Genomic DNA, 15,323 nt, shown 5'->3' on the forward strand with positions numbered 1-15,323 from the left:
TTTCTTCCAGGCTGTCTGAACATTATTTCTTTTTCAGCGTGGTATACTTGATCAGTTGATTTTGTTTCATTTAAATGATAGTCCTAGGAAAAAGACAACTATTAGTTAATTGTACTTTTTCTGTACTTTATATGTATGTGTGTGTGTGTGTGTGTGTGTGTGTGCGCACGCGTGCATGTGTGTGTACTTTATATAATTATGTATGCTTGTACTTGTTAATGGTGAATAATTTTTTTCAGATAAAAAAGTATGTATGGATTAATATTTTTCATCTTTGGTCTTCAACAGCTGTTTGTATTTACTAGGAGTTAAGGTTTTAATTCTGGGCATACTGTTTTATTTTAATTATTAACTGTTTCATAATATTTTATAAAGCCCATTATTAGGAATATTTTTCTCCTCTGTGAAATCTTACATATGATGTAACAAAGAAGCAATAAATGACATTTTCAGTCTACTGTGTCAGTCCATTTTATGCCAATATTAGCAAACGTGCAAATAAAATGTCATGATTGTTAAATGAGTGAAAGTGAGATTATCATATAGCTTAGTACAAGTTACTTTTACATGGATTCCTAGTATAACTTAAGTTTACATTAAAAAGATGGCAGTAATTATTTCCTTGCATCTCATAAAATGAGACCAAATTACACATTATAACCTAAGTAATTAGGCTAGTAAAACTAATGGGTGTTTTTTTCCCAGGGCATTTTTGTTTTCCTAATAACAGCTTTATTGATTAGAATCTTAGTTATTGTAAATGGCAGACACCCAACTTCCATAAGCGTAGGCACATGGGGGAGTGTATTAGCCCCAGTAGCCCAGTATGGTAAGGGCAAGGTCACAGCTGGCAACAGGGACAGGAGTGCCACGCAGAAGCCTTTTCTCTATGCCACCCTTTCTTTCTCTCTCTACCAGTTTTGATTTTCTTAGCTTTCCTATAACCATGTACCTCATGACCTGGCCCCAGGGAGGGGCAGCCCTTCTTTAGATCCAGCGCATTACACGAGAGGGTTCTGACCGACTCAGCTTGAGTTAGGTGGAGCTTTGGGTCTGCTGGGATTGGCACACCCCTGCTATAAATATAATGTTAGATGGAAGAACGACCAGTGCCCAAGAAGGGAGGGAGAGAAATGTTAGTAAACATAGATGTTCACAAGGCAGCACTGATCACGCTGCCAAGCACCTCACATGTCTTGTTTCCTTTAATCTTCAAAACAACTCATTGAGGTGTGAGTACTGTCACCACCCATTTGACAGATGAGCAAATGGAGACTCGGAGAGTTTTGGAAGCACACTGTCACTCATGACAGCATTGAAGTGACATGTGGGGCTTGTCGCTAGGCTTGGTGCAATTAACCACCATAGTATACTCTCATTACCCTTGTAATCAGAGGTGCTTCCAGCACTTTAGTAGAAATAATTTTCTATATTCTACTTTAAAGCAATTTCATACAATTTCATACAATAGGAAATATGTCTGTAAGTCTTTACTTTTCCCTTTACTGTTGCTTTTTCTTTACTAAAATACCAGGCTGCTTAATAGAATGACATACCAGTTCACTGATTTCCTAGCATCAAGAGAGAATGTGGTTAAGCAATATTAGGCTTTGTCTTTTTAATTTTCATATAAAAGATTGAAGGATAAATAATAGCTTTCAGGCTTATAGACCAAGACAATAATTTAATTAACTTCTCAAGTCCAAATTAGATTAGCAATGTAGTAATGCATGAAAAAACACAGAAAAATAGAATGTTCCTTTCTTTTCCGGTGTTCTTAACTACAGAGCAGCAATGTGATCCTTCCCAAATTAAAGTTCTATAATGTATGGATGGATGTAATCAATCCAGTCTTCAGCTTTCCTAAAATATATGAGTCGGCTGAATAAGCCTACTGATTGGGTAAAAATTTCAAAACCTTTTTTGCATGATAATGAATACCACAGTAATGAAATCCAATTTAAATAAACAAATCAACATTCTTGATGAAGAATTATATGGTAACAATGATAACAAAGGTTAGTTTGATGGGCACAACATTTTAAATTAATTGTTCACCATCTGTTAGGTTCTCTAATCACTATCACAACCATCCGTAAATTACATTTGCCTCATAAAAAAGATGGCAGTATTTTACATGTATGTATTTTCTTATAATCAACATCTGGGATGTTATTCTCTTAAATATAAAGAATAGGAGGATACTAAACTCTTTTAATGGGGTAGTATACTTACTTTGCTATTTTTGTTGTTCCTCTCAAAAGCTGGAATCTTTAAAAGTGAATGAGAGGGTTTGCCATTTTTTTTTAAGTTTATCTATATATTTTGAGAGAGAGAGAGAGAGAGAGTGTGTGTGCAGGTGGGTCAGAGAGAGATTGAGAATCCCAAGCAGACTCCTCAAGCACAGAGCCCGATGCAGGGCTCAATCCCATGAACTGTGAGATCATGACCCGAGCCAAAATCAGGAGTCAAAAGCTTAACCAACTGAGCCACCAGACGTGCCAGGGTTTGCCATTTTTTAAAAAAAGTTTAATGCTAGCAAAGACATAAAGCCTTCTCTTCATTTAAACTCCTCACTCACTATGGCAGTACATAAACATAAGACTTGCCTAACTTGTTTTGCAAGAATGACTAAGTATTTTAGATACTGAGGATACAACAGCGAAGAAAACCCCTCCTGGAGTTGACATTCCCAGCTTCCCTTCTTCTCAGTTCCACCCCTTCCCCCCAGTGACCTGTCTGCTGCTGTTCAGCACACACAAATGACATGTATAAATTACAAAGTGGCCATCAGTGTGAGGAAATTCAGGGAATATTCAGTTACAGAAAATTGAAAGCTGAGTCTCAGGTTGTTTAGCCAGGTCTGTTCCAGGGTGTCTCTGATGTTCCTGCTCTTTTCTTGGAGGTTATTTTTTTTTTAATTTTTGAACGTTTATTTATTTTTGAGAGAGGGAGAGACAGAGCACAAGCCGGGGAGGGGTAGAGAGAGAAAGAGAGACACAGAATCCTAAGCAGGCTCCAGGCTCTGAGCTGTCACTACAGAGACTGGCATGGGGCTCGAACTCAGGAGCTGTGAGATCATGACCTGAGTTGAAGTTGGTTGCTTAACTGACTGAGCCACTCAGGTGCCCCAAGGTTAATTTTCTTAATGATCTGTCCTTACTTCTTCCTCAGTTCAATGCTGGGTTTATTTACTTTGGCCCATTTTACAGGAAGAGTAAAACTTAGAAGTGTCCAGACTCTGGTTCTACCTCCATTAACTTCTGATCAAAAGTACCATTTATCTCCCTCCACAGTATGCTGCATTTCTGATTTCCTCTCCATTTTCCTTCCCTCTCTTACTACCTTGCATATGGGTGTTTGTGAAAGATACTTCCCACAGCTCTTTACTTTGGGGATCTTGCTTTTCTCTGAACATACTTGTTCAATGTCCTTTTTTTCCCCTTAAGGATTTGAGAAGTCCCTTGGCAGCATGGATGGGTACATATCATCTTTATCATGTTCTTACTGAAAGATTTAGGCTACACATGAACAGGTTAATCTAGTCTGGGTAACCTCTTATTATTGTCACTCTTATAATGTATTAAATGAACATAATTAGAAATATTACAGTAATCAGCTGATGACCCTTGATGATGTACTTGTAATCTAGTTCATAATGATTGTTATCATCATACAAAATAGGAAAAGGGTGGAGTCCTCTTAAACACTGATCATCAGAGAGATTAAGTTAATCTTAATCATGTAATCAGAAAATGTAGGAGAGAATATATTTCCCATTATTTTAATCAGAAACATCTTTTGATCATGAAGGGGAGAGAGAGAAATGGAGGGCAGGTAAAGAGAGAGTAAGAGCAAGTCGGGTCTCTAGAGATATGAGGACGCTTTGCTTTTTCCTGTGAATTTTTATTGGCTAATTCTTGGTTTGTTTATGTGAAAAATCCCTAGAGATGTCTACGTCTCCCAGACTTAGCGATAAAATCATAAAAGGAATCATAAAAGAAATTAGCCTTTGTTGAGGCCCTCCTGTGTGCCAGGCATGTGCCAGTAACTTTATAGTTATTAACTGAAGTTCAAAAAGATAAGGAATATATTTATGATTATATAACTTGTTAGTGTTGGAATTGGTGTATGATCTCCTAATCTTTTCTTGTACTAGACTAGTCCAGAAGTGAAAATGCTACTCTGGAGGGTTTCTTTTCTATATTTGCTGGTCTTAATATTTTCATCACTTGGTGAAATACAACAAGATTGTAGATACATGCAAAAAAAAGCAAAATGTACAAGTAAGATATTTGGAATTACCATACTTGAAATAACTTTGTGAAGTTTATCCTTCTCTTTCACAGTAAAAACCTTTTTGTAAATGCTTTATATGGGTGTGGGGAGGAGGAAAGAAAAATAAATAGAAAGATTTCCACTTGAAGTTATAAAGTTGAGTATGCTCAGTAAGGAGTAAAGCTAAAAGTTCCATTGAGCCCAACCCAGTTCACTAATTATATATTGAGGACTTACCGGTCTCTAGACTGGGTGCTGCTAAACCAAGATGGAAAGAAATAAAACATACATGACATAAGGCTTTCGAACCTACAAATAAAAAGTCACAGTGCAGGGGCACTTTGGTGGCTCAGTCAGTTTAGCATCTGACTTCGGGTCTGGTCATGATCTCATGGTTCGTGGGTTCGAGCCCCGCTTTGGGCTCTGTGCTGACAGCTGAGAGCCTGGATCCCGCTTCAGGTTTTGTGTCTCCTCTCTCTCTCTCTCTGCCCCTCCCCTCTCACGTTCTGTTTCTCTCTCTGTCAAAAATAAACATTAAAAAAAATCCCAATGGACACTGTAAATGTCAGTTTCATATTGAGCAAGAAAATACCATAAATATGGAAAGTCTTTATTTAAAACAACTGGGCTGATTCTAATAGAGTTCTATATTATTTCATAGTAAAAACATATACTTTAATTTTTTTAATGCAAAATGTTTTTGTGCAAGCACGCATAAGGAGATTGTTGTCCCCTCTACTATTAAGATTTCTTTGAGATATAGTGGCTTTGGCTTTCTTAGAGAATTGAATTTTAGACCTCTGAAAGGCCTTGGTATAAAATATTTTCCCAGCATGAGAAAATAGGGTTCCCACTCGATACAAGTGAGATGAGTAGGGTTATTTAGCTCTCCTAGGAGCAAAGGGCAAGATGGGGGGCAGAGCTGGTCCCAAATCCTAGTCTCTGCCCTTGGTCCAGCTTTGTTTTCCACCTGCATTGCAGGGTACCATGGGCAGTCTTTCTCTCCAAGCTATAGAAGTAGTGTGGTATAAATGCCACCAATTCATTTGCATAGTTGAGGAATAAAGATAATTGGACAAGAGAGAAAAATAGAAGATTGATCATTGCTTTCTCTTTTCTTTTTCTTCTTTCTTCTTCCTAAAAAATAGATATCAATTTTCCTAAAAGATCTGTTATGACATAATAATCACTCTTTTAAATTACATAAATTCTACATGAAATTAATATAATAATTATAATTATATTTATTAATATAAATTTACAATATTTATAATTTATATTTATAAATGATCTATTTATAATAGATATAATAACCTAGAACAGGTTGATAATCTATATATATAATAGATATAATAACCTATTATATATTATGTGTAAATATATAATATAGAGGAAGTAAGTATAATTCCACTCTCAACATTTGGTCAGTTAGATGGGAAAGCCTGTCAAGGGAAAAGAACGGAAAAACAGTGCTGCCCCTCAAAGAAATCCACAGAGAAACACGTACATGCACACACACACACACACACACACACACACACACACACACACACTCTCTACAGGGAATAGGAAAGTGACAGAAAAAGAGCTTCTGGTCTGAAAATTGTCAGTAAATTTATTTGGTTTTATCCTGCTGTTTCCTCCGTCTCTCCGATTAGCCTCTATTACTGCCTTTTCAAATGCAAATTAGATTACCCTCTTATCTTTGAGCTTCATTTGCTCTCGGCCTTCAGTATTTAGTGGCCCTGCGCTGCGTGGGAATATGACATACCAACTCACCGGAGTGGAAATACTCCAGCTTCAGCAGCAGGGACCAGAGAAATCAATTTGTGAGCCAAGAAGCTGGCGGTGCTTCGTCCTGGCAACCCATTACAATCATCTGGGGAGCTTTTAAAATATATCCACACTGCCCTTCACCCTTGACCAACTAAATCTGAATCTTTTAATATTTTGGGGTAGGGCCCCTGGGGCTCAGTATTTAAACACAAACAGGCAAGCAAATAAACTCTCGGAGGGGGTTCTCATATGTCCCCTAAATTCTGAACCACTGGGTCCAGAAAATTCTCTACTCCTGCATGAGGGTCTTAAAATTTACGGCAAAAAAATCTCTTCAGAAATTTTGAAGGAAACGTTGTCCTTTGATTTTCAAATAACTAGAGGATGTTTAAAATGTAACTTTATCCCTTTATTATTTTCATCTTTTATGCCTCTTTTTTTGCTGTTTTAAATTGTTTTTCTATTCTCTTACCCCACATTGTCATAACTTAATATTTCAGATGTTGCTGCTTATTACCTGTTTCACAAAGGTTCTGGAAGGTTTTTGTTTGGTTTTGTACCTCCTCCCTCTGTTCTTCGTTTAAAGTAGGCATTCAAAGGAGATCAGTACTGTAATAGGAGGCACTTTTATTCTGACTCGTGATCAGTTAATATGTATCCTTTCTGGCAAACAGATGGGGAATTGAACATAGAGCTTTTCTTTTCTCCCGAGTAGCTGCTTGAGTAGGGATTATATAATAAATACCACAAAAGGACTGCTCAATCAAAAGATTTTACATTAAGTGAAGACAAAAATGTCCCAGCCATGTTGGGTGTTTTGTCACAGGACAAAGAAGCTGTGTGTCTCCCTACCAGGTTACTCGGTGACTGACTCAGAAACAGTTTTTACTTTATTCAGGGAAAAATCATCACAATTAAGTTGTCTCTTCTGAAATTAGTACTGTATCTTTTTCTTTTACAAAAGCCAGTAAAACACGAGTGCTTAAAATAGATCTTTGAAAAAGCCCAAGTGATAAACACAGGTGTTCCCAACATAAAAATTACCACTCCCTTTCTCATGGGCCTATTAAAATGATTTTTTTCCATCTCACGTAAGTAGCATTTATTTATTTTACGTATTTTGTATTATTTATATATAAGTATATAAAGTATAAACAAAACATTTTATGTTTATATAAACAAAATATATTACATATAAGTGTTATGTATTTCTCATTTTCTATTTAAGGACTTAAATAAGCTTTGTCTAATGGCGTATCTTTCCTCTAGTATTGTTGGACTGGACTGTATCACAGTTCAAGCATTCCTAGAAGCTGGGTGTTTGATTCACTTGTTTTCCTTATTTATCACTTGATGGCGGGTTCAGTCTATGTGTCTATCATAACACAAAATCTCATTGTAATCAATTCAGTTGCAGAGGGTTTATTCAGGATGCTCTATAGCTTCTAGCATTTCAGCAATGCAACCCCGAGTTCTGTGGCTGCTGAACTCTTCATGGTCTATTTGGTTCCCAGACGTTTATTACAGCTGCTTTTAGGTCTAAATATTGATGTCGAGAATTTTCTGGAAATTTAAATAGATAAAAATATGTGTTCTATCTCCTTGCACTTGACTTTTAAATAATACTAAAGAAAGAGGGACAAATATATGTTGCATATGAAAGTTAGTGTTTGGGAGAGCTTGCTTTACTTCATCTCACCAGGAAGTTCCATGAACTTCCATTTATATTTACAAATAATTTGAAATATTTTGAAGTAAAGTTGCAAATGCAACTGATACCAAAAGATAAAATGTTATTGCAAAGAAGAATAAGCATTTCTATCTTAAAATTTGTCTACAGTTTCCTTGTATTGATTTCCTTGATTGTATGTTTCTGACTGGCCTCTGTTTTCAGTAGACAAACAGGACAATCCTCCAAGCAGAGAGGTAAAAAAGGGACACACCTGGAGGGAGCACCTCCAGGTGACTGAGTGGCTCAGTCAGTTAAGCATCTGACTTTGGCTCAGGTCGTGATCTCACAGTACACGAGTTCAAGCCCTGCATCAGGCTCTGTGCTGACAGCTCAGAGCCTGGAGCTACTTCAGATTCAGTCTCCTCCCCCCCTCCTCTGCCCCCCCCCATCAAAAATAAATAAACATTAAAAATTTTTTCAAAAAGGAAAAGAAAGGAAAGGGGACACCCTTGAGTGATGAGAGAACTGAGGCCCAGGAGTGTTTAACTGGAGATCCATCTAACCTGATCTAAGGATGTCTGCTCTTGTCAGCTTTCTCATCTCTGTGTTTCTGACAGTTGGCTTTGAACTTAACTTTCGTTTCTGTCTGTATCTTTTGCTTGTCTTCTAGACTCTTCCTCTTTCTTCCTGCCCCTGTCCTATGGCAGGGCCTTTCCTGTCTGAAGGTTTGACTTTATTTCAGACATTCTGGAAGCTTTCTTGCTGTATCTGAAATATTTGGGATGATCCTTGAAATTTTGCTGTCTTCCTGTTGACATGTTTGTGGACATGCTACATGTCTGGGCTACAGAAAGTGCCCTGTTTTAAAGATGAACTGTCAAACAGATTCAGCGACGATGAAGTATCTAAGATACGTTATTTGTCTTCAGTTATTTTTTTTAAGGAACATGATAAATTAATCTTATTTTCTCAGAGTCTTTCTGTGTAACTTAAAGCTATTTCTCTCCTAATTATACTTCCCATTTTTATTTAGGACAGTGAAATGAAATACTACCTTTGGATTTTATATAACTAGATATATGCTAAAGAAAGATTGTTTTATTTTTTTTGAGTTATTGTGTTACATTTCAAGGTTTGTAAATATATTAAAATTCAAAAGTCACCAAAACTACCGGACCGCTCATTACTCTAACTTATTTCTTCCTTTGAGAAGTAATAGGGAATCAGTAGAAGGAATATGGAGAAACTTCTTCTTCCCCTGGCTTGTGTAAACTGTGTCTCCATGCACCTATAAGCACCCCTTCAAAAGGTGGTGTTCACACTTGGCTATTGATCAAGCTTCCAAATATTCTTCTTCTTCTTTTTTTTTTTTCAATTACAGAATTGACTCCTGAGGAGAGGGCCCAAAAGATTGCCAAGGCCATGCGCAAACAGTCCTCTGAAGTCAAAGAGAAGTGGGAAAGTCTAAACGCTGTCACTAGCAATTGGCAAAAGCAAGTAGACAAGGCATTGGAGAAGCTCAGAGATCTGCAGGGCGCCATGGATGACCTAGACGTTGACATGAAGGAGGTGGAGGCCGTACGGAATGGCTGGAAGCCCGTGGGTGACTTACTCATCGACTCACTGCAGGATCACATTGAAAAAACCATGGTCAGAATCCCTGTCTCAGATAAAAGATTTGAAGGAATGTTTTATTGTTAAGTATAACACAAAGAGAGCCACATATAAAACCCGTTATAAGGGAGTTTATGAAATCAGTCCCATTACAACTCCACCAAAATCAGGATATGGAGCTTTCCCAGTCACACAGCAGATGTTTTCCATATGCCCCTCACCATGGGAACCCCCTCCCCACCAAAATAATAATTAATGAGATTTTCACAATAATTTACTCTTATTCTTCTTTATACTTATTTTTTTAACCAACTCTGTGTCTCTAAACACCGATGTGGTTTTTTTTTAAATATTGTAGAGTCCCTTTTAATCCCTAGATCTCCCCTCTATCCTTTTTTTGTTTCCTTTGCAATGTATTTGTTTAAGAAACTGAATTGTTTGTTTTATAGTATTTCTCGCAGCCTGGGTTTTGCAGTGTGGCATCCACATGGTGACCCTGGGCAGGTTCCTCTCTACTCTGTAGTTCCTGTAAATTGGTAGCTGGATTTCGAGACTTAATCAAAAACATGCTGTTTTACTGAGGACTCTTATGTAAAAACTTTATCTCACTGTCTGAGTGTATTATGGAAGGATTAGTTTAGCTATAAATTTTGTTTGTGGTCAGGAATTGCCCAAAATTAAGGATGATAGATCTGTGGTCTAGAGCCCCTTTGGTTCCCATATTCTAGAACATATCCAGAAAAAAAGTTAATAGAATTTAAGCAATAAGAGACACAGTAGTAGGGTTTATGGTAGCCTAGTAAACTATATGGTAGGTAGTCATGAAGCAAATCAGAGAATGCACCCATGAAACATCAGAAGCTGTTAGATGACAATATCAATATTGTGAATGTGATTTTTATTGCAAAAGATACATATCTTTTGTGCACAGACATTGGATAACACTTTCCCTTTGTTTTATGCGTGCGGCTAAATAGGAAAGTGAAGGGTCTAGGAAATGAACTGAGTATGCAGGCTAATTATATAAGTCAATATATGTACATGTAGACATAGGATAATAATGACTAGCATTAATTGAGGCTTTCTGTGTGCCAGGAGCTGTTCTCAACCAGTGTACCTCAATACCTCTTTTAATCCACATACCAACCCCACGAGATAGGTGTTGTTAAGCCCATTTTATAAATGGCAGAAGTGTAGGGGCACCTGGGTGACTCAGTTAAGGGTCCGACTCTGATTTTGGCTCAGGTCATGATCTCACAGTTCGTGAGTTTGAGCCCCATATTGGGCTCTTCACTGACAGCTCAGAGCCTGCCTGGGATTCTTTCTCTCCCTCTCTCTCTGCCCCTCCCCTGCTCCTACTCGTTCTCTTTCTCACTCTCTCAAAATAAATAAATAAACTTCAAAAAATGACAGAACTACAGATATTGCCTAAGCCCACACGGCTAGTAAGTGGTAGAGTTTCCATGATTTCTTTCTTGCTCTTTCTTCTCTTTCACTGTAGAAACCTCACTCATATTAATGTAATTAAGCACAACTCTGATCAGCTCTTTGAATTCAGTGCTTTGAAAGTTACAGATTGAACTCGAAACTTAAAAAAATTTCACTACTAAAGAAGCATTGGTGTCTCCCACCTTTCATTATAAATATGCATAAGTGTGCAGAACTCTATGAGTTAAGTCAGCTTCCTCTGACAGCTCTGGTCTCCTGAAAGCCATTTCTGTGGATGAATCTGAGTTTAAAATAATGAACTGAAAATAAAGCTTTTCAGTATAGGTTCTTTGGAAGTGACACACACACTTCTTGCCATGTAAATGATTTTTTTTTCAACGTTTTTTTTATTTATTTTTGGGACAGAGAGAGACAGAGCATGAACGGGGGAGGGGCAGAGAGAGAGGGAGACACAGAATCGGAAACAGGCTCCACGCTCTGAGCCATCAGCCCAGAGCCTGACGCGGGGCTCGAACTCACGGACCGCGAGATCGTGACCTGGGTGAAGTCGGACGCTTAACCGACTGCACCACCCAGGCACCCCTAAATGATTTTTTTTTAACGCTGGAAATCTTTAAGTCAGTAGTTTCTAAACAGCATATTTTTTTGGACTACAAACATGCCTCTTGGTTAGAACAAGAATTTACCCATTTGAATTTGAAAGTATGAAGTTTTAATTCAGGATGACTAGTGTTGAAGGAAAAAATGAAAAGTTGTATCTGGCCTAAAAGTTGTTAAAGGCCTAAAAGTTTGGGAGTTGTTAATCCCATTTGATTAAAGAAATTACCCACTTCTGCACCTAGATTCTTTTGTTCAATTCACTGCTTAAGTGGAAAGCCAGGAGAAATACAGTTAATAGTTAAGAGAAAGGAATAAACTGTGGATTAAAATATTTTAACATCTTATTAGGAAAAAAAGAAAATAAAACCCACATCTCATTAAACCAAACAAAATGGATTCAAAATCTGGGATGTTTTACATATACTCTAAAGTATACGCCAAATCCCCCTGAAGCTGTTGGCAGGTGAAAATAAGTACTGATTATTGCTAAATATTATTAAATGTGTCAAAGCAACTGGAAAACAAAATCTTTGGGGGTAATCAAATAACCTTAATGCCCTAAAATTATCCTTAATCATTCTTATTTGCCAAATATACCCCTTACAACAGGAGAAGCCTTTTTTTTTTTTTTTCCCACATCTGCCATCAGGCTGGCAGCACCTTTAATACGAGCAGATGTTTCTGTTTTGATAGCAAGGAAGACCACATAGACTTTTATTCTCCTACAGGAAAGTGCAGCAAACATGATACATTGGTTCTTAATACTAGAACACACAGCAGATCTGCAACCATTTTAAACTTGCTTTACTTCAAGGCCCTTAATTTGAAAGCTCTTTAAAAAGCGAAAGGTAAACTTCCTTAGTAGAAAGGTTCCTTACTTCCACAAAACACTAAACCACAAAAACAAAACCCAATGACCATGGTGGTCAAAGGTCTTTTAATATTTTCACCTGTGGCTTTTAAGAGAAAAAACAGTATTGTAACAGAGGAAAAATTAAAACTCCTTGATGCGCTGTAAGATTTTTTAAATCTGTCTTGAAGTTATAATCTAATTTTGAAAAATTTTCCCATCTTTTGAACTAAAAGACTGTTCAAAAACATAAAAGCTGTTATTTTTATTATTTGAAGTTATAGAAACCTAAGGACACTTTCTAGCATTTCTTTTTTTTTTTTTAATTTTTTTTTTAACATTTATTTATTTTTGAGACAGAGAGAGACAGAGCATGAATGCAGGAGGGTCAGAGAGAGAGAGAGAGACACAGAATCTGAAACAGGCTCCAGGCTCCGAGCTGTCAGCACAGAGCCCGATGCGGGGCTTGAACTCACGGACGTGAGATCATGACCTGGGCTGAAGTCGGACGCTCAACCGACTGAGCCACCCAGACGCCCCAAGCATTTCATTTTTTTAATTATGCTTTTCTTTTAAAAAAAATTTAATGTTTATTTTTGAGAGACAGAGACAGAGCGTGAACAGGGAAGGGGCAGAAAGAGAGGGAGACACAGAGTCAGAAGCAGGTTCCAGCCTCTGACCTGTCAGCACAGAGCCCAACACGGAGCTCAAACCCATGAACTGTGAGATCATCATGACCTGAGCCAAAGTCAGATGCTCAACCGACTGAGCCACCCAGGTACCCCCCTAGCATTTCATTTTTAATCTTTGATACCTACAAAATACAAAGACATTGATTTTAAAAGCTGATTAAAATTCTTGAGTCCTCCCAAGTAGTCTGGTAGAGAATATTAAGGTATAATGTTCAAAAACAACTGAAGAAACCTTGAAGGATTTGAGTTCTGTCATTATTCTTAAACTGAATCTGAAGGAACTCAGATCCCTTCCAAGTCCCAGCAGAAACCTTCTCTTTCCCCACCCTAGTCCCACTTGTGTCTGCTCTAAGCTTCCATGTTAGCGGCTCATTCTTTAGACCTAGAAGGCCTCTGTTATCATATTAACTGCTTTTCTCATTGACCTGTATTTGTGAGTCTGTGTGCACATCTGTCATCCATAAAAGACCAATGCCTGCAGCCGTGGAGGAAACTGATCACAAGTCTAAAAGCCTCTTCCTTCCATTTTGCAGCAACTGAGATGCCTTTGTGAGCTTCCTTTCTTCTGCCTGATTTTGAAATGTTGATACTTTCTAGGGTTCTGGCAATATTTCTTACTTTACACACATTGACTTACATGTTCACTGTTTCAAATGTCTTCTACACACTGCTACCTCCTACGTGTGTACCTTTCATACTGACTGTGAGCTCTGGGTCTGTTCTTCTGACTTTCCATCTTGAGTTTCTTCTTGTAGCTTTTGAGCATGTTTGAGAATTTTCAAACACTAAAAAATATTCTCTGATTTACCTAAAATGAATTTCCTTATTAAAGTTTATATTCATAATACTATTTTGAGTTTTATCAATGGTAATGATTATTTTTAGCCTACACATGTTATATAAGGGGGAATTATATAGGGTAACTAGTTTTGGAAGAGAGAAGGTTTTGAAGAGAGAAGGGAGAAAGGACATGGTTAAAGAGGGTTTCTTTTTATAAGCATAATGGGGATATCAAATTAATACTTCAGTATTCCAATAAAAGTTCATGATCTTCAGAACACTCTGATATATAATATTTCATTACCTAAACTTGTTATGGGGAAAACGAGGGAAGAAAGGAGACTTGTAGACATATGCTTATCTCTTAAGGGGTGGGATCATAGAAGTGATACAGCTTGAGGGCTGATACCAACTATATGTTCAGGACACCTAATACATGTAAGTTCAACTTGGTACATAATTAACTCTGATTTTGTGACATACTAAAGAAATAACAATATACTGTTCTCTTTTGGTATCTCAGTTCTTTCCCCAACTGTATATTGGCTTAATCTTGCCATGGATATCATTTTTGTGGGCCTTCATCAATAGAAATGAATTCTCCCCTCTTGTATTGCAAACTTTGCGCTGAATACTAGAGAGTGTCTATTCTCAAGAAGCTTCTATTCTTCTTGAGGGACATCAAGTATATGGATGTACTAAGAGCTTTGGTAAGGAATGATATGATATTTAAAATATGTAACAACTGGCTTGTATGACACCACACAATCAGAATGGCTCCCACTTATAAAACTGAGTCTGTGTGTTTGGATGTGTGCTGGCTTAAAGTCCTGACTGGGTTCAGGAAGGCAGAGAGAACGCCGCAGAACATGTAGAGGGGTCTCCAGCCAAGAATGCTGAGAAGAGCCTCAGGGAAATCTTCCCTGAATTAGAATGGATGGGTGGGGCACCTGAGTTGAGTCTTTTAAAACATCAATTGGATCTAAGCAAAGACTTTGTTGGAAAAAGGGAACATGAACATAGAGGCAGGCAGAATTATGTGGAGAATGGAGAAAACTGTGTTTTCATTATTCTGTTTGCTCTTATGGGACGAATTACTGTCACTGGCCCAAAATACCTTTTATTTTTTTCTTTCTCTCTTCACATACATCCTCCACTCCCACCTATGGCATCTCTCTGTACTGTGCCAGAGGTAGCATTTGTCACTAAGCCTCATTTACCTCTTTTCTTACGTACCCTTCTCTTCCTGCCCTTCCTCTAACCACAGTGATCATCAATGATTTTGAAAGGATCAAAACTTACCTCTCGAGTATATAATAGTCGTAGGTTTTGTGGTTAGGAAAGTTGTTCTCACTGGCCAATATCTCACTTAATTTTAAATGGAAGTGAAGATGGAAAACATGAAATTGAAAGTAGAATCAAGACTAGAAATTAGGAAAGTGGATAATAATGGCAAACATTTTCCAGATGAAATTACATAAAATGGTAGATTTGCAGGGAACACATAATCATTTCTTTTTTTTTTTTTGCATTATACTTTGCATTATAGTTTTTCTCTTTGTGCACCTATTTAAATTCTCCAGGTTATAAAAGATGGCTTTGTGCCTGGTGG

At 37.4% G+C, this 15,323-nt stretch overlaps 1 protein-coding gene across 8 annotated transcripts in view; it reads left to right on the plus strand.

Moving 5' to 3' along the window:
* The window catches only part of UTRN (utrophin), a 491,097-nt gene that overhangs the window by 383,596 nt on the left and 92,178 nt on the right, over positions 1-15,323 (plus strand). For all 8 annotated transcript variants that reach the window (XM_045058165.1, XM_045058163.1, XM_045058164.1 and 5 more), the window contains one exon: positions 9,108-9,376. In XM_045058165.1, the coding sequence (XP_044914100.1) occupies positions 9,108-9,376 (269 nt within the window). The remainder of the gene's footprint in view (positions 1-9,107; positions 9,377-15,323) is intronic.

The sequence above is a fragment of the Felis catus genome, chromosome B2, assembly GCF_018350175.1.
Source record: "Felis catus isolate Fca126 chromosome B2, F.catus_Fca126_mat1.0, whole genome shotgun sequence".
In the NCBI taxonomy this organism is placed as follows: Eukaryota; Metazoa; Chordata; class Mammalia; order Carnivora; family Felidae; genus Felis; species Felis catus.